General features: G+C 39.3%; 1 protein-coding gene across 4 annotated transcripts in view; it reads right to left on the bottom strand.

The window, feature by feature from the left end:
- Window positions 1–20441, bottom strand: part of Ctnna2 (catenin alpha 2) — a 1050408-nt gene that overhangs the window by 722087 nt on the left and 307880 nt on the right. For all 4 annotated transcript variants that reach the window (XM_034511450.2, XM_034511449.2, XM_034511447.2 and 1 more), the window contains 2 exons: window positions 10762–10881; window positions 6135–6401 (listed from right to left, as the gene is read on the bottom strand). In XM_034511450.2, coding sequence (XP_034367341.1) covers window positions 6135–6401; window positions 10762–10881 — 387 coding nt within the window. The remainder of the gene's footprint in view (window positions 1–6134; window positions 6402–10761; window positions 10882–20441) is intronic.

Genomic DNA, 20441 nt, shown 5'->3' on the forward strand with positions numbered 1-20441 from the left:
TCCCAAGACAGAGAGCTTGCCTGGGCCCCTTCCTACCCATCCTTTAGCCTTTTCTTTTATGGAGTTAAAGAGATGGCAGCCCAGTGATAAAAGGAACTCTGGCGTCCTTACAGAACACTAGAGTTCAGATCCCTGCACCCATATCAGACAGCTCACAAACACCTCTAATTCCAGCTCTAAGGAATTTGATACACTTTTCTGCCTTCTGTGCGCTACTCAATGTAATACACAAACAGACTGACACGTATGTGCATGCCAAAATAAGTACTAAATCTGTTTTCAACATTTATGTTTCACCTTTATATGTGGATCATTAAACATTTCCTTAAGGAATTCATCCACTCTTTTATGTTACACACACACACACACACACACACACACACACACACACACACACAAATACACATTTTGAGAGCACATCATGCATCGAAGTACATACAATGACATTAATGCTTAATGCTCTAAGGTATCTATCTTTACTGAGTAAAAATTTTATCTTTTATGCTCTACATACCTTCAATGGTATGTCTCATTTGCCCCTTGTTCACACTCTGTGAAAGATCTCAGCTATCTTATAGTTAAACTTTACACTAAAACTCAACACAAGATATGGCACCTCAGTACCTGGGACTACACACAGTTATCTGTAGAGCTAGGAGAAAGAACCAAGGCTTCTTAATCCAAGTCCTGCACTTTCTTTAAAATCCCAGAACCATATGGAGTCTTAAAATGCCTATTCATTTAATGGGCAAATACCAGAGTGTGATTAAAGGCTACTGATAAAGAAAAGCAGGCATGGTAACAGCGACAATGAATATGTTGAATATTGGTATTAATCAGAGGAAAAAATCCCCCCAGCCTACTGTCTAGATTAAGCTAGGTCAGGGGCTTACATCCTTGACCTCAGAGATCTTTAATGAAGGAGCCTGAAGAAACTTGAACCTGTGGATAGTTCAATTAATCCTCTATTCCACTGATTTACAGAATGGATAGCTGTTTCTATGGATGTTCCAGTTCCCCCAAGGAGCCATGAACCCTGGCCCTGGCTTGCTTAGGAATTCTCAATGACACACACTATGAATCTCAGATTGCCCTGCCGTAGGGCATGATCCTAGGTTTGCTTACTGGGTTTCATTTTTATGCATCTGTCCTCTACTTTGCTAATTGCTCTTGAACGGTTAGCTACAGCTTGCATTTCCCTCATGAGCACACTTAAAGTATTTGGATGGATCCTTCTGTTCCTTTCTATCTTCATTCTTCTGAAACTTAATTAGAATGAAACCAATTAAGGATTGCCACCACTTAATGTGGGGTTTCCCACATGTCCCCAGAATGATGTCAAAGAATATACGTAGTGAGGAAGCCTCCTAGTAATGAACCAAGCTGGTTGCCATGAGAAATGAAAGGATGCAATCAGGAAGGGACTGGAAAAGGACCTTATTGTAAAAGTTCCTGTCTCCTTGGAAATCCATTCATCTTTCTTTGTGGTTTTAGAACCCCTAAGTCTAGGGATTCAGAGAATCCATGACTTGTCCAGAAATGTGGTTCACAGCTCCTAATGGGACCAGAAAGCCCATAGGACAGACATCCAATTGGTCTTTAAATAATGTAAACAAGGATTAGTTCACTATTCAAAGCGTCTTAACTTCTTTAGTCTGTTTAAAAAGAAGTTGTTGAAGTCAGATATTTGAGCTAATTTAGAGAGAATTTGCATTCTCTAATGAAATTCTCTTCTAACTCATGGTCTTCAAAATTTAATTTGGAGTTGTGAGTAGTCACAGATATGCAGAAATCTCTTCTCTATGTCCTGGAAGGGCTTCTACAATGGAAACTCTGCATTGAACCACATGTTTATATGTATTTTAGAACTAGATAGCAATGCATGTCCATTGAGAGAATCTCACAGTGGGAACAGCCTTTGGTCAGGGACTACTACAACAACAGTGCTCCCCAAGAGAACAATAGCAGAAACATACTCAGCCTAGGTCCCTGATTCTCATCACGCAGAGCTACTTTTATTCTGCTGGTCTGTCACTGTTGCTGATAGTTAGTCTCCGGCACTCACATTTCTTGAACAACAAAGCAGAAAAACTAACTATAGTTTCATCAAGAATTTTAAAATTACTGGAAAAAAACCCACAAAAATAAAAATGAGAAGAAAAATCTAAAAGGGTAAACATGGGTATGAAAACTTAGAAAAAGGATACCTTATGTAGACTTGGGATGCTTAGGTAACAGTTCAGTTCTACGTGACTTAGGACGGACTGTCTCAACTCTCCACTGCAAATGTGTTTCTTATATGGTATGGCAGTCATGAAACACAGCAAGATGATCCATGGTCAGTACTAAAGTAGAATTGTTAAAAATCTAGAAAGGCTTGCTCATAGATTTTATGAATGATGATGGTGTTGAAGGTCACTTGGGCACAGTCCCAGCCAGGGAGGGGAAGGAGCAGAGGTGCCATGCAGAGGCTGTGGACAGGCTATGGATACAAATTACCTCTCTAATTCAATTCAAGGACAAGAGAAATATGGAAAAGAAACCTCTATTTTGTATTCACATATATCTTTCAAGTTCAGCATTGCAGAGATGTTATGTATGTAAACTGTCGATGTATTTGGAAGCCATTAGGTCAACAAGGTTATATTGCCAGAAAAGTCAGTAACAGGACTTTGAAGTTTTCCATTCAGTGAAATGACATTTGTTTAAATATCTGTGGTATGATTTGGATAAGTGTCATTTAAACACTGCATTCAGTTTTGATCTCAGCCTATGGTGCTGATGGGAAGTGGTGGGCTTGTCCTTAAAGGAATATCGGGTCTCTCCTCTCTCTTTTTCACTTACATGCCATGTGGAGGTGAACATTTTGTCCAATCATGGGTCCCTGCTATACTTAACTGCCTCATCACAACTCCCAAAAAGAATCTAATTAACCTTGAACTAAAACCTCTGAAAGTGGAAGCCAACCTAAGCTTTTGTAAAACAATTAGTTTGCTTTAAGTGTGTTTGTGTGTGTGTGTGTGTGTGTGTGTGTGTATTAGTGTATGTTAGTGTGGATACCTACAATGTCCAAAAGATCATTAAATGCCCTGGAGTTGGAGTGATAGGCAGTGGTAAGGCCCCTGACTTGGGTGCTAGGAACTAACTCTGTCCTCTGAGAATAAAGCAATAATCTTAACAACTGAGACATTTTGCTTGCCTCAAACATTCCTTCTTTTTATGGTGATTATTTCAAGGATTTTGTTACAGTTATAGGAGGCTGGCTAACACATTTTGCAAATAGCATATAGGTTTTAGAGAAGATGCTTTTAGGTTAGAATTCTTAGGGAATAACAAAGACAAAACAAACTCTCCATCCAATTTTTAACTGTTCCACTAAGAAAAGGAAACTATTATTTATAATGGAAGAATTTCAAATATTAAGGAATCTAGGTTTGTTGACATAAGTGATTGAAAAATCTACAAGTAATTAGTTATAGTGTATTTCTTTCAAATTCTAATAGTAACACCACTACTAGCCAGAAAGTTCTGAAATTAAATTTTCTTTATGGGGAGAATAGCTGTCAGGGAGCTTCACCAATGACAGCTGTTGTTCATGGTTGCACATGTCTAATTTGCCAAAGGCTTGTGAACTCTACATGAAAAGGCCACATTGTGGTGAATGAAAGGTCTTAAATGTTCAAAGTGTGAACATAATTCCCTATCTGAGTCTTGCTAGATGACCTCAAAATTGACTTTGCGAATCTGAAGACTTTTGCAATTCTACAGTGATGCTTCAAGTGGTATGCTTATTAGTAAAAGTTATTCAAACCTGTCTGGGACTGAAGGGAAAGGGAGCTGGAACCATCCCACTGATGGACAGAAGGTGGCAGCATCTACCGAGTCTGCTGTCAGGGAGTTCTGTTATCATCTCTGGAAAACTATCTTCCTACCACTTTTCACTGCTTACTATTCAATCACAAATGAACCATTATATACTAAAAAGGATGAGATAAAAATTTGGCTAAGCAATGCATCCATTCTGAACTATGTTTTATAATTGCCATATTTTAAGAATATTTTGGCATTTTAGACTATTTGTGATTTTGTACTATTTTAAAGGGGAGCGATTATGTTTTGTTTCAATATGCATTTAAGTTAAAGTAGCAGTGTAGCTTGCTGTAATATTTGAATTCATGATCTATTCTCTTTTACCTCTTAATATATGGTTTTATTTTTCTTTAACCAGAAAAAAAAAAAAAAGAACTTGAAAATTTTGTCAGCATTCTTACTGTTCTTGCCTGGACAGTATTGAAACAGACAACTCTGTCTCACAGATGTACTCAGCATGGAATGAAGTCTTTCCTCCAGTAGAGAAAGAAATCTATTCTTTTGTTTTGGCACTGCACATCTACATTTTGTGAATTCCTGCACATTGAAAACTAAAATGAGTAACAAAATCAAGTAAACAGTTTTATTAATTTTTGCGAAAGTTTTGTAAACACTATTCTTTTCAATAGATTCAGAGTTTCCTGCTGAAGTGTTGAGCATAAAATTAGATAATACTGAGTCCCCATGTCTGTAATAAATGCATTCAACTTATTACCAAATTCAAATTTAATTTTTACAGAAAATATGATGATGGGCTGGAGAGACTGCTCAGCAGCAAAATAAAAACACATCTGCACTTGTGGAGTGACCAAGTTTAGTTCTCAGCACTCTTGTTGGGTGGCTCACAAGTGCCTTTAACTGGCTTCAGGGAATCCAATGTCTCTGTCTTCTGCACATTTCTACAGTCTCTCTCTCTCTCTCTCTCTCTCTCTCTCTCTCTCTCTCTCTATATATATATATATATATATATATATATATATATATATATATGTGTGTGTGTGTGTGTGTGTGTGTGTGTGTGTGTGTGTGTCTGTCATACGTAGACAAACATACATGAATAAAAATAAGTGTTTTGAAGAATCTTATCAAGTCAAGATATGGCATGAGTTCAAGTGTACATACTTATAAATGTGTGTAAATACATAAGTGTGTGCTTATAAACACTCAGCGTGTTTAATTAAAAGAAGAAAATATCTCAGAACCCCCAGAATACACACTACTACAATTATTCCTTTTTTTTAATATTCTTTATCTCACTGTGGACACCCATTGCCTTCCTCGGGATCCTTTCTTCTTGCCCCTACCTAAACATTTCCTGTTAAAACCTCATTCCAATCCCCGAAGAGTGGAAAGGAAACTCTATATTTTTAAGAAATTTTAAGTCACATAGCTTTTCTTTTCCTTTTTCTTCCTCTTATCTTTCCTTCCATGCTTTCTTTCATGCCTTAAATTCTGTTCTATTTTTTTTCTACTTCTTTCCATCTCCACAAAATACCCATGAAGGCAGAACCTGGGTATTTATAAGTCTTCTTATCTGTTACAGCTTATGCAGGATCATGCGATACAGCATAAATGCCTACACAGATCATCCCATCCATAGTTGCATCTTGGAGATGTGCTTTCATCCTTAGCTGATGCTGACTGCACCCTCTCATGCACTTAAAGGGCTAAACAATGGTCCAGGCTTAGAAAGTCTTCCTCCTACTGTGTGTTCTTCTCTAGGATATGCAATCAGCAGGAACAGATAGTCTTTTATGGGACTGCAACTGGTACTCTTGAGAGCGGCACTCAAACAAAGATTACATTTCTAGGTAGGGTTTGGGTTATGCAGTTTGCTTGTCACTGACTTAAACAGAAGCTATGGAGGGCAGTTTTCCACTGAGACACAGGATAGATGCAATCAATTTCCAGCTGCTTGCAATGTTCGTCCCCTTTATAATAAAATTGATCATCTGAATGACTTGGAGGTGACCATTCTTTCTACCTGGGAGAGATCTGGCCCATTTAAATATGGTTGTAATATTCTTTCAAGATAAGTATGCTAGACTCTGCCAACATTTTAGTTTTCCAGTAAGAGGAATATACGCCATATAGTTTATCTTCCTGTCAAAAACTTGTAAGAGAAGAAAATCAATATATACTATTATGGCATTCTTCGTGCAAAGATATATGTATACTGTAATATATAAATATATAATATATAACATATGCACACACACACGTGTGATCAGTGCACAGTCTATATGTATAAGCTTGGTGCTTACATCAAACTCGTTCAGGGCTGCTGCCAGCTCGCCGATGCCTGTGTGGCCTTTGGCTTCATCGGTGGGTGAGGTGGCCTGAGCGGCACTGGAGATTCCAGCTATGGCCTCTTGGACTTGTTTGAATACATAGTCTCGGTTGGCTCTTGTAGCAGCAACATCTGGATGTCGGAGGAAGGCTTGGGAGGCTGTGTACAGCATGGTGGCATTCTTCTTCAGGGCTCCACGGGCAGCAGCCATTTCATCCCTACAGTGAGGGTCCTTCAGCTCCTGTGGGAAATATGGAACATACACGTAAGGCTTGCACACAAGTGTTTGCAGGGAGACTTAGAACCCCAGGCTCATGAACAAATTGTGAATATTAGGAACACCTTCTTCTCCCTTGTACTATTTCTAGCTGACAGAGTTACACAAAAACTGTTCTTTCTTTGTGTGAAATGTCTAAGTCAATAGCTGATGACCAACTTACACTGTCATATGACAGAGTCCACATTCCTGGCTCATCTTTTAAAAGCCAATTTTCTAACCAACCCACCCAGGTGCCTTCTTCACCAAGACTTGGTACCCAATCATCAGTATTCAACAGGTATCACTATAGTGACCTTGTAAGGATGCTTCCCTCCTACGTAGGATTCCTCGTATCAGCTGTGGGCCTTGTCTATCATGGTCTATTGCTAACTCTTTAGTCATCAGCACAGTATCTCTCAGCTAAGAGGCATTTAAGAAACAGACATTGCTAAAGGACTGCAAACTCCAGGACACCACAGAAGTAAGCAGGCGATAGGAACCACAGGGTTTGTTCTTAGCAGATGGAAAGCCTGAAATCAGACCCCCTAGTACCATGTTTGCTTCTGTTTCCTTACAGTGTGCTTACTGACAAGGGAAGCCAAAGGTAACTATTGCTTCATGTTTCAGCTTCGTGTGTCGGCTTCATTTCACTATTACTTGCAGAAGCTTTTTTTTTTTTTTTGAACATTATCTCTCTCTAATGGCAAGTCAATCATCATCTTCAATGATTTACTTCTATTTGGATGTGTAGTGCATGTTGCATTTTGAGTGTATACAGGATGTTTATTAGAAGGTGGTTGAATCTCTTAGCCATAGTTAGTATAGTTACAAGCTGTTTTGAGTCATCTGACATGAGTATTGAGACCTGAGCTCAGGTCCTCTGAAGAGAAGCAAGTGCTCTTAACTGTGAGGCCATTTTACTAGTCCCTTAAAACATCAAATTCAAAGACTAGAAAAATAATAGGCCAACAGTGATCTGTTTTCTCAAATAAAAACCACTGGGGATTGGCTTTTCTTTCAGCCTTTAAAAGCACATCTGAGATATTGTCCTTGTCATTTCTCTTAGTGCTAAAGAAGATGCTGTTAGCTGCAAGTCAAGTAGGTTTGTCAACTGGGTATGTCTTGGTGAAGAGTCTCTCAGCTGTTAAACCTCGGGTAATGGTATTTGATACACTGAGGGTCTCTTTGTATGCTCACTTTATAGGTAACACATAGGTGGTCCTGAATAAATAACAAGCTCTTTTATTCTTTATGGACAAAATGATTCTGAGAAAAGAACATTGTGGCATCTAGAGTAGTCAATACTAGTTAACACTAAATAACAACTAACTAAACTATGCATTCTTTTGTTTAAGCATGATTCAATACATGCCAGCAAACACAGTCTCTAAAAAAGATTATTTGAGTCTCCAAGGTGAAAAAGTTAGGTCACAAATATTGCAAGATTGCAATGTAGTCTTTGTGTTCTGCAGTGATCAGAACCTTTCCACAATAGTGTGAGCCCTAGAATTAGCAGAATCCTATGAAGAGCCACACGGGGCCTTACTAACTCCTCAGTATCTGGGCCATAAAGTCTATTCCTGAGTGTACATGTGTATGTATGTAAGTATGTATGTATGTATGTATGTATGTATATATATAAATATATGTAGTTGTATACATGCATTTACATCTATAATTATGTATATGCATAAGATAAAAACATCTTCAATAATCAGGGTGAAAATGTGTCTTCATGAAGATATTTAAGACAATGTTTTTTATTCATAAAACTGGAATTCATCTAATGCTGAATTAGAAAACATTGATTAATTATTTCAACAGTATTTTACATATCAACTCTGTGGCAAGTAAGTTGTTCCTTTGTGTTTTTAGATTGTTTAATTATTCATGTATTTTAAGTATATGAGTGCTCTATCTACATATACAACTGAATGCCTGAAGAGGGCATCAGCGCCCATTATCCATTGGTGATGAGCCATTGTTTGCTTGCTGGGAATTGAACTCAGAACCTCTGAAACAACAGTCAGCTCTCTTAGCCTCTGAACCATCTTTGCAGTTCTTTAAGTTGTTTCTTACATGTACTAACCATGACATAAATGTTGATTGATCACTTGCCTAGAATGTATGAAGCTGGAGCTTGATCAAGACCAAGGGGAAAAGATGCAGGTAAATAATACTGTGCACATAGGAACACTCATAGGGTTGTAGTGATTATCTTAAAACGAGGGAGGAAAGCCATATGCTAAGTGAGCAATGTACCTTTGTGTGGGTTTTAATTCTCTTCTGCTAAATTTTACAGAAGAAATCTGAGTTAGGAGGCAATTAAAAGTAAGGTATGTTTTGAGACGAACTGAGTGAGCTATATTTATCAGATTACTCATAGGGATGTCCTTATCCTCAGCTCTGATTCGACTTCCTCACTAACTGGCTCTGTTTAAGTCTCCAGCCTGATACTTCCCTCTCACCTGAAGCTTCAGTGTGGATGTCTTAAGCATCTCAAAAATGCCTGTAAAGGTCGGATATTGATTTCTAACCCTAATTGGGCCCCATTCAATCTTCTTCACATCAATCAAACTACTGCCTTCTACTCATTTGCTTACACCAGAGCTCTGAAGGAAACTCATTGCTGTCAATCACATGCTTCTTGTTGGGTTTCAGACTCAGGACAAAAGGCTTCGGTGAATATTGTACATACCAAAGCAGAGGCCTCCAGGTTCTCCCAGAATCTCTCAGTCACTTCCCAGCATACCCTGCCCCCAACCCTGAACTTTCTAGCCCATAAGCTGGCCTGTTCTTCCCCTTGGGGCTCCTTCCTATAGAGTCCAGACATTTTTGGTCTCTCCCACTTCTCCTTTTCTCCCATTTCTCTCTGTGTATGCCTCCTTGCTTTCTTTCTCTTTTTCCTCCTCTCGGTCTCCCTCTCCATGGTGACTTTACTTGGCTAGTTTCTTGAGACCAGTTAACTAGCCCACACTGAGAGCAGTTTCTCAATAAACCTGCTTTTATACACTCTAACCTGGCTTGAATTGGCTCACTTCACTGGCAGAGAAATGCTTCTCACATCTCACCTCTGAAATGAAGATAGCTCTTCAAAACACATTTCCTCCCTATACATTTCACTCATGTTCATTGTTTCCCAGTAATGGAGACCACTGCTGCCTTCTATCCCGTCCCCGTATACCCTCTGACTGTCCTCTTCAGCCCTTCTTCTATAGCAGCAAAATGTTTAAAATGATGCTAAAATGGAAATCTTAGACACGGGTACTGGCCTTTAACAACGTGCTTTAAATAACAGACCAGACTCTATAACAAGACTACATGTATTTCTAACTTCCCACTTCCCTGATTCCCCCTTAGCCCTGTGATAACTAAGTACTGTATCCAGCTACTTCACTGAAGGCATGTAGCCAATCCTGCTCTCCACAAAACCACGTAAGAATTACCCAGTGGACTAACAGTGGACAGACAACAAAGACTTATTCAGGTAAAATTAAAGATAAAAACACAAACAAAAATCCAGTTTAAGTGTCTCCTGCCTATGAAACATTTGTAATTCCAGCATCACCTCGGCAAAGCATAGAGCAGATAATCAGCTGTTGTTGGAACTAGAACATGGGAAAGACAGTATGGTGTTCCTCCAAATGTGAAGAATTCTGGGAACAGTAGAGGGGCCTGGTGAGGGCAACTTTAACAGATGCTTCCATATACAAAGGGATTTTTGGCTTTGTTTTGTTTAAGAATAAAATTATATTCTTTGGAAATTAAATTCCAAAGGTATCTATGGACAGCTAGAACTGAGGGGTCTACCTCCCAACAGAGGGGATATGAGGGGGATTCTAGGTCATCCATCTCCATTGTTGTGGCTGTTTGTTACCTGTGTCCTTCCTTCCCTCTTCTTTCCCTCCCCCACTCTCTCTTCCCTATACTTTGTCCATGCTTCCTTCCTCTTCTTTATCAAAGTTCTGCTCCATGTGCAGTGCATCTTGGGCATGCATCTTCTGGTGTACACAGAACAAAGAGATTTGGTTTGGGAGTAAACAATTGCACCCAGAGAGTGCACAGCACCACAGCCCAGGCACTTTCTTTTCATTTGACCTGGAGCTCTTCATGCAAGTGTGGTCCTGAGACTGGAGCCCTGATCTCATCAGTGAAAAGTAGTGATCTATAGGCAGCAACCACACAATACCCGAGTCCTCATGTGAAGGCACCAATGGCCAAAACAGAAAAGTCTGTTAAATGTTAGGTTCTTGGAACATTTAATCACAGGTAAAAGAAACTGATCCAGAGCTACAGCTACTTAGATGTGCTCATCCCAAGCAACAGTTCTAAAATGTCCCACCTGTTGACGTCTTGCTGCTACATAGTTCAGTTTCACCATCTCTTTTCCAAACTCTTTAAAGCGGTTTGCAAGGTCTTGTTCATTTGTAGCATTTTTGACAGCTTCCAAGGCCTCCTCAACCTGAAATAGAAAAATACAGGGTATTAATAAGAATATTGGATTTAAATAGTAAACATGCTATAAATGGTAACTTGTAAGGAAAACATGAATATGCATTCATATTGGAACAGTAAGTGAAAGCATACCTAATAATTGCCTATAGCCAATTAGCGTTTTCCCAAGATTCACAGAACAGGGCCCTGAGAGATGAGTTGGGAGTACAGAGAAGATACTGCCCTAGAGAGCCCACGTTTTGCCTCCTGCATACACACGGGGCATCTCCCAAACACCTATAACTCCTGTTTCAGGGGACCAGGCAACTCTGGAAGCCACAAGTACTTGAATTCACATGCCTTTATGTGAACCCCCACACACAATTTTAAACATGTTTTAAAGGTTTACAGAATACATTATGTAACTCAAACGAGAGGCTGAACTTCTAAAGTGCACACACAACACCATTCTAAGGTATATTTTATTGAATTATGACTGTGATAAGGAATATAGACTTCCACTGTACAGTAGAAATGCCAAGGAGAAGAGCACACATACACAAGGAAAAAGTGTAGAATTTGAAAACAAATCCTTCTAGCTCTCCCAGGATGCAGAAACACCTGTGCTGCTGAAAAATTTGGAAGGACAGAATTATCACCCATTCTTGTCAAGCCCTCTGAATCAAGAACTCAGGCTGAAGTTATACATTTTGGCATTGTCATGTAAAAAGGAGACAGCACACATCTGGAAGCAAGTGGAATTCAAATTCTGTTGTCACTTGCAGGTGATGTCCAGTTGAGTAAAATGGGAGTAGAAAGGTCTAAGTGACAGCAGCTGTACTAAACTAATGATGTGTGTACCTCCGGATTTCCACAGCCTCCTCTGTGGGCTTTTCCTTAGTTCCTCTGGATCTGAACTATCAATTTCAATACATCTAGTGTGTGTGTGTGTGTGTGTGTCTGTGTGTGTGTGTGCGTGTGTGAAGTATTTGGAGGCACTAAAGTCTCCACACTTACTAAACAACCTGAACTTTAATATGATATGGAAAATTCCACAACTGGTTCCAGTCTGCATGTTATCCATGTGAAGTCAATTAAAATGAAATGCTGAGAATAAGTGGACATTAGTTGGCTGGTCTTAAGCAGGATAACTACATTACAGCCCGAAGGTTCAGAAAACATTGACGGAGAGAAGGGAGAGAAAAATGTAAGACCTCAAATATTGGAAGGAGAGCTGTTACATAGTGCTGCCTTATAAACATAACATAGCATCTGCAACTCCTGCACAAGGTCAGGCCATGAATAAAGGCGAGCACTCATGAGGCCTGTCTCCTTCCTGACTGGCAGCCAATGGCTGCTCAAGAAGGGAAAAGGTTTTCTTCAGCTGCATATACACTGGTAAATTGCAGTCTCAGATGAATACTGCCCCTTACTATGCCCATACAAACAACTTGAAAGTCAGTGAGTCAGACATATGCATTAACAATGACATCATGACTGTAGAAGTAGGGGTAGTTAGGAAGGAGTGTTCATTGTGAGGGAGACAAGAGAAGATAATGAAGGTGTACATGATAAAATATATTGAATAACTAAAACATCAACCAAAGAGTACACGTATCCATGGCTCGTGCTGGATATGTAGCAGAGGATTGCCTTATCTGGCATCACTGGGAGAGGAGCTCCTTGGTCCTGTGGATGGCTTGATGACCCAGGATAGGGGAACGCTAGGCCGCTGAGGCAGGAGTGGGTGGGCAGGTGGGGGAGCACCCTCATAGAGGCAGGGGAATGGAGGAGGGGATGGGGGCTTGTGGAAAGGAAACTGGGAAGGTGATAACATTTGAAATGTAAATAAATAAAATAACCAAATTTTATATATATATATATATATATATATATATAATGTATATATTAAATTGACAAAATTACCAATAAATATTTAAAATTTAAAAACTTGAGATATACTAAGTAATCGACAGTCATTGTCTTGTGGAATATTTGTAGAAATAAGCTTATCAATGTAAACAGCTAAATAAGAACACATCTGTTCGTGAATAAACCACAGAAAGGACTCATTTTTGCCAAGTCAAATGTTTTTAAACATGAATGGAGTCTGCTTTTATTTTGCATGAACAGAAAATATGCGGCTCCATATATTTTCTTGCAAATGTAACTTCATTCATCTCTGCACATGAGTAAAATTCTATTTTGCGAATGTACTTGCATTTTCTTTATCTGATCGTCTATTGATTGACAACGGGACTGGTTCCATATCTTTGCTCTTATAAGCAGTATCCTGTAAGGATGGGTATGTATCTCTGTAGATGTTGACTTAGGGTTAATTGGTTATATACCCAGGGAACACCCCAGACATAAGAAGATAAAACCCCATATTTTCCTTAATATTCAGGGGTCTATATTCAAATTAACATATATATATATATATATATATATATATATATATATATATGTCTATGTGTATGTATATGACCATGTGAGGAGAAAATGTCAAAAGGAGCATGGGAAGAGAGAACAATGAACTTAGTGAGGTATATATGAGATGAATGCATGGAAAAGGTTGGAAAACCTAAGAGCCCAGTCTGGTAGGACAGTTGTAGGATGAGAACAGATGCTAGTGATGCACTGAATGAGAGTCATAACGAAACACATTGTCATGCATAATAAATAAGAAAATAATAATAATTGTTATAAATCTGAAAAAAGCCATGTACAGAATTCAGGGCAAATGAAGGATCCTAAGAGAGGCTTAGGGATTCTGAAAGATGGATGAGAAATGGAGGAAACCCAGAACAGAATGCTGGCAGGCTGCAGGGATATGTTATAGTCAAGTCACAGTATGTATAATAGACTGTGGTTTGAAAATATTGAGATACAAATGAGGAAAAAGGTGGCCGTAAGGTGTGTTCCATTCTGAGTAATGGAGCCTCAGTTCTGTTTACGCTCAATGCTCTCACACCCAGGTGCTTGAGACACAGTACTGATCAAGTGTCACTGGGAGATGGAACAACGTACTGCACATAAGCTAGTGGTAAGGAGCATCAGTGAGCCCGTTATCCCAGAGGTGTGATGGAGCTTTCACTTCACCTGACAGACAACCTCATTCAGTAAGGAAAACGTGGCAGGGGGGGAACCAATTTTCCATAATAATGAATGCATACCAGCAGGTTCTTCAATCTGGACACTGAAAAATATAAAATAGTTTTTCACTTTTATCTATGGCAATTCCTCATAACTGCCTTTCTTATTATAAACATGTAAAATGATAATTGACCTCATCAGAGTCACTTATTTCTATCTACCCAGGCCCTATAACACCCAAGGAAAAGAATGAAGAATAGGTAAACAGAGGCTGCTGTGTAGGGTTTTCTTAGGCATTTAAAGCAAATTACATTGTATTGCATGGAATGGGCTGTTTAACATCTTGCCATAGGTTAATGAGGAGCTCATGTCTCAAATCTATATAATAATGAGTCGGCAATGCCTCTCCTTTTTAATAGATTTATAATCATTTAAACTTTGCCATCAACAGCACCATGGAGTGGACCCTCTTGGCAGCCTGGGTGTCCCTGCTGCTTATGTAAGATGTAAATCTTTTCTTGGTACATTAAAATCTGGTTTCAGGGATAGAACAGAATAATTATCACAGAGGGTGTTAAATCCAGGAATGGTTTTCTAATACTACACCCCAGGATTCTTACCAGTTCTGAGACAGCCCAATTTAGAATATTTATTTCCTTGTGCTATCCATACTTTTCCTCTTACTTCTTTTCTTTGAAGAATTCAGATGCCCTTTAGAATTTATAATAATTATGAAACTTATAATTCAATGAAGTAATTTTGAGGGAAAAATTCCACTAATGTGTTCTGTTCACGTACAGGGGGATTGGCTTCAGCCGTATAATCTGAAACTTCACCGATTCGAGGTCTGATGACGAATCCTGCTCAAAACATTTACCACATTCCATAGAAATGGGGGAGATGGGGACCAAAGTCTGATCCATGGGTCTGTCTGTCAATACTCATAAGAGGAATGAAAGGGTAGGTTGATCCAACCAGGAATCCATGAGGAGAGAATCTATAGGTGGATGATAAATAGGTATATATGTAGGTAGGAGGGAGGTAGGTACATAGATAGATAGATAGATAGATAGATAATAGCTGGAAAAAATGTGAAGTATAGAAAGACAGGCAGAGACTAAGCAGTTTTTGTCAACTCAAAATTACTTAAAAATAAGTTGCTAATTTTGAGAAGAGACAAATTTTTGGATGACTAGGGAAAGAATGTTGGCTCTTATGAACAACAACAACAAAAAAGGTTTTACTTTCAAATATTTACTGGCCTCTGGGGATCTGGGCTACCAGCTCAGTAAAGGGCAATTCTTATATGGTGCAAGGGATGGGGACTCTATCCGAGTCCCTGCCTAGGATTCTCCATGAACAGTATAAATATGCAGGCATGGAGAAGGCTGGGGAAGTAGGTTGAAATAGATTTGGGCTTGAACATATAAATTAAAGAAAGATTCCTCTTATCCAGAGATGTCTACAGGTGAGGGAACCAGGAGGTAGAAATGAAGGTGCAGCGAGCACGAAGGCTTCTCAGAGCTCCTCTAGGAAGGCTGAGCCTCCTATTGCCCAAAGATACCAATGTAGGGGTAAGTTGGGAACAAAATGTATCAGACTAGAGACATGGGAGTGTGGGGAAATGAAGGTGCTTTAGTAGCAGCTGCCACTTCTCCTCATTAAAGGCCCCTCATCATCTGTGCTATAACAGACATCCATTCCATCCCTCTCCTACGATACAGGTCAAAGTGGGAGCATCTCAGCCAGGCATCCTTTGTTCCTCACAGTTGTGATCTCTGTGGAGATGAATGAAAAGATGGAACATTCTAGAGAAGGCACTGAAATCTGCTCTGTAATTGGTGTGTTTAGATGTTATTATCAGAGTTGGTCACTTAGAATTCTTCAAGGTCTTTTCTGTGGTTTTATATCGATCACATTTTCCTATTCAGGTACATGATCTGAAATGGAGGCCTGAGACTGAAAAACCATTGAGAAATAACTACATCACCTAGGCTACATTAATCAGCATAGATAACCCTAGGCTACACTGTGTTCTAGTTTGGTTTTTATTGGGGTGATAAAACATTCTCCTAAAACCACTCATAGAGGAAAAGATTAATTTTATCTTGCAAATTACAGTTCATCCTCAAGGGAAACTAAGGGAGGAACTCGAGACAGAAGCTTAAAACAGACACAGAGCTACCTTGCTGAGATGCCTCTAGGCTCACAGTCAGCTTGCTGTCTTATATAGTCCAGGTCTACCTGTCTCAGGTTGGTACTATACTTGGTAGGTTAAGCCTTTCAGCATTAATTACCAATCTCATACATGACCAGAGACAGGTCCATATCTCAGTCTGATGGAGCCAATTCTTCACTCAACTTTGTCCCTTTCTGGGTGTGTCAAGTTGACAATAATATTGGGCCTCCTTCTATGTAGCATCAATGGTCCCACACAATGAGACATCCAAATCTCATCTGGCCCCCCAGTCGTCACAAAGAAATTATGATTACCTTAAGAAAATGTACAAATGTTTTCCATTTTACAGTTTATTACTTTATGTTTGAGAAAGAAATTATTTGATAGCTAAGAACTTAACTTTTGAGACAGGAGAGTGGGACAAGAGACAAAGTGTTTATTTTTCTGCAGCTCATGCGTCTAGATGAGTTGATGTAGAAGGCTATCACTCACTCACTCAACTTCACAATGTAAACTGATTACATTAAATCAGAGCCTTGGGGAAGTCACTGCCCTTCTTCGCCATGGCTGATTAAAATGTGAGGTTACCTTTAAAGTCCCCAAATGCCACATGTCAACATAGCACCCTGACAGTGTCAATTGACTCCATGATATACCAGGTGTCGGGCTAAGAAATGAATTCCCCAGCAACTTCATCAACAGAAGTGATTATTATTACCGCGTCTTTTCAATAGTGTCTGATGAGCAAGTGATTAGCTTGCTGGGCGTAGCCATTCCTCATGTGGGTGCTAACTGAGCTTTGGAACTATGTCACCCGCTGATTACAACTGCCCTCCTGAATCTGGGGCAGAAGCTGCAGCAGCAGTGACAGCCACAGCAGCAGCAGCAGCAGCAGCAAAACCTTTCTGCAGCCTTATAAATCTTTAATACAACACGGGAAGAGAAGGATGCTGTAAAATAGAACATGCAGGCATTTACATTAGAGAATAGAGAACTTACTATGGACAATGAAAATGCCTGTATTTAAAGTCAAAGGACTCTCTCTTTCTCATATATATATATATATATATATATATATATATATATATATATATATATATCAATCATATATCTAGATATAGATATAGATTACATATATATCTATATATATGGAGTATACATACATACATACATACATACATACTCTTTTAGAGGCTTGCCTGGCATTTGCTCACAATCACTCCATTTTTCCAATAATTACATGTTGGGGTATAAAGCAGAAGATGAGCTAGGGTGTTTTAGGAAAATAAATTGACTATATTTCATATACTACATAAACTATTGACAGAGAAACAGGAATAGGAACTTCTGATGAGAAACTAACTCCCTCTCTGTTCTCCTAAGTTACCAGTGAGTAACTTTTTATTGAGTCTTTGAGAATCATACATATTTAGAAATAATTTTATCAAATTTACTTGTCAGTTCTGCCTCAGTATCTTCCCAGACCTCCTCCACCATGCCCTCCCATTTGCACGGACTCTTGTTTTAAACCACATAGTCTAACTGGTGCCACCTGCTTGTGTGTGGTTCCCGAGCCATGCACCAGAACATGGGTAATCCACCAGGGTCTGCGTGTGAAGAAAGCTGCCTTGCTCTCCCTCAGCAGCCATTAGACAACTGCTTCTCGTGTTTTTAATCTTAAATTTATAAAATCAATAGGCGTATGCAATATTTCCAGAGGCTATGCTTTTCACTAACAACGTTACTCGGGGTAAGACCAAACACGCCATGTATATTTGTAGTGATTTTAGTTTATATATGCCACTTTTGGCAGGAGCTTTGTTTTCAGAGGGTAGTTTCATGCGATGACATCAGGACTGATAGGAACTCAAGATGGGACACAACCCTTCACGCCAAGTCAGTGCTAGTTCCAGAAACTGCAGTTCCGGCTGTGTCCAGAAGGTGGCGATATTTCACCTTTTCTGTTGCTGTAGTCTCAGAACAAATGCATTATCTAGTCTACAATCATTTTTAATTTTATTACGGACAGTTTGACTGGTCTACTTAATGTTGCTGCGTTGACCTTTGCATGATTTTGTGCTAAATTCTTTTCTTTAACCTCCCTCAATCTGCTGTGTGGAGGACAGAACACAATTGACATTACAAAGGGGCTGCAGAAGTATTAGTCAACAGCACTGACCAAAAGAGCAAGAGAGAGAGGGGGAGGATAGGGAGGGATGAAGGGAGGAGGGGGGATAGAGGGAGCGGGAAGGAGGAAAAGAGCAAAAGGGAGGAGGAGAGAGAGGAGAGAGAAATAGAGAGGCCCAGTCACTGACAGTACCTAGTGTTGTAGGCTTGAACTTGTTTACTTAACTGTATTTATTTCTCCACCTGTTTATTTAGAGATAGAGTCTTACACATTCCAGGCTTGCCACAAGCTTTTAATGTATCTGAGGTTGACCTTGAACTGCTGATCCTCATGTTTCCACTCCTAAGAATTTTACCCCATGGCAGGTTTGTGTGGTTATTAGGGAGCAAACCCAGAGTTTTGTGCACACTAGGCAAGTACTCTTATCAACTGAACCCTAGGCAAAGCACATATACAGAGTGATGGAGTAGTCACAGACCTCAGAAGAAAACTCTAGCTAGCTGCCATTTTTCTAGACTAGGACAATTTCTAACTCTGTTCTAAATTAATCTTATAGCCACAGCCAAGTTTAATTCTTAACCTCTGAGCCATCTCTCAAGCCCTTAAGTTTAAGTCTTATCACCATGAAATAAAGGTATTTTTCAGCAGATGGAGACTATAGAGATGGACAACTCAGCTGAATGCAGAACATTGATACCAATTGATACACTTGCAGCCTCTACACCTAAACCTTGGGGAGCATAAAGAAAAAGGCAGAAGACAAGAGATAGGATTCCTGCTGGATGTTTACAGACAGGGAAGATTATGAGAGCCAGAGGACCAGGCAAGGACATCTCCTTTGATATACTGTCTAACAAGGAAGTGGTACCCTTGAAATCTCAAAACTAGGATTGCCTCAACAAGACCTGCATCTGAGAATGATAACCCCTATGTGTGGGCAAGAATTGAAAAGATCCTGCCCTGAGGTGAAAACATTCAGGCAAGTGTGGCTGTTTAGGGAAATTGGTCTTCTCCAAGGACTTGCATGCTGATTGAATAGCAAATGCCAAATGATTAGCTCTAAACAGACCTGCATATAAATAGCACTAAATGAACTCAGTAGACTGTCTGTCTTTCTGTCTGTCTTTCTATTTATCTATACACACACACACACACACACACACACACACACACACATATATATATATATATATATATGTTAATAAAAAGAAAAAGTCTTAAATTGAAAAGCCATGTCAGGAGGGGAGGTGGAGCGTATAGAAGGAGAGATACAAATGATGTAAGTACAGTACCCATATAAAATTCTCAAAAATAAGCAAATATATAAAAAAAATAAAGATCATATTCACCATGTGGGCTGTTCAGAGAAAATACTTAACCCACTATTATGGCCTAAGTATTTGGGTAACAGCATTGCCTACAATGAAAATGGAGTTGCATTGTTATTTAGGGTCAGTCCCATTGACCCACTGTGCAAAAGGACTTCCTGCAAGGAAAAAAAAAATACTTTGCGTAAAATGTTGCCTTTAATATCTGTGTAGCGTGTAAAGATTGTAAACCTTATCTTCCAGTGCAGTTGAGTATAAATTTATTAGTACTACAAAAGTTGCATTAAGCAGAAGGAGGTTGGATAGAGCCAGCCAACACTGCAGCTTAGGAAGTCTCCAGGGACATCACCATGCATGAGAAGGCACCATTCCTGCCAAAAAGCTAGCAAGCTGAAAGCACACTCTTGGGCTAAACCATGTTAGTTTAAATCCAGTGGCCAAAGAGTTCCTCTTAACATTGCTTTATTCCCTAAATCTTTCTGGAATAGGTAAAGTTCTTTCTTGAGCTGTGGACCTTATGCAGTTTGCAAGTCTTCCACAGCATCCGAGGACCTACTCTTTTGAGAAAAAAAATTAATGACAAGAACCCGCAAGCATATTCGGTTTTGTGTCTCTTGCCTTCCCAGAGATCTGGTGGAAAACATGAAATGTGTCACCCTGTTTTAAGGTTAAGGTCACAGAGTTCAAGGAGAAAACCAGAATTTGAGAGGTAGCAAAAGTTTCGAGGAGTTTGCCCATAAACTAAGAATCTTGAACTTTATGCAGGGATCTAGTCTAGTAAATACTGTCACAGGTAATATTTAGGACTTACAAGGTGTCCTCATCTCTCCACCTGAACAAATCTGAAACAGGTGAGG

Source organism: Arvicanthis niloticus, chromosome 9 (genome assembly GCF_011762505.2).
Source record: "Arvicanthis niloticus isolate mArvNil1 chromosome 9, mArvNil1.pat.X, whole genome shotgun sequence".
NCBI lineage: Eukaryota > Metazoa > Chordata > Mammalia > Rodentia > Muridae > Arvicanthis > Arvicanthis niloticus.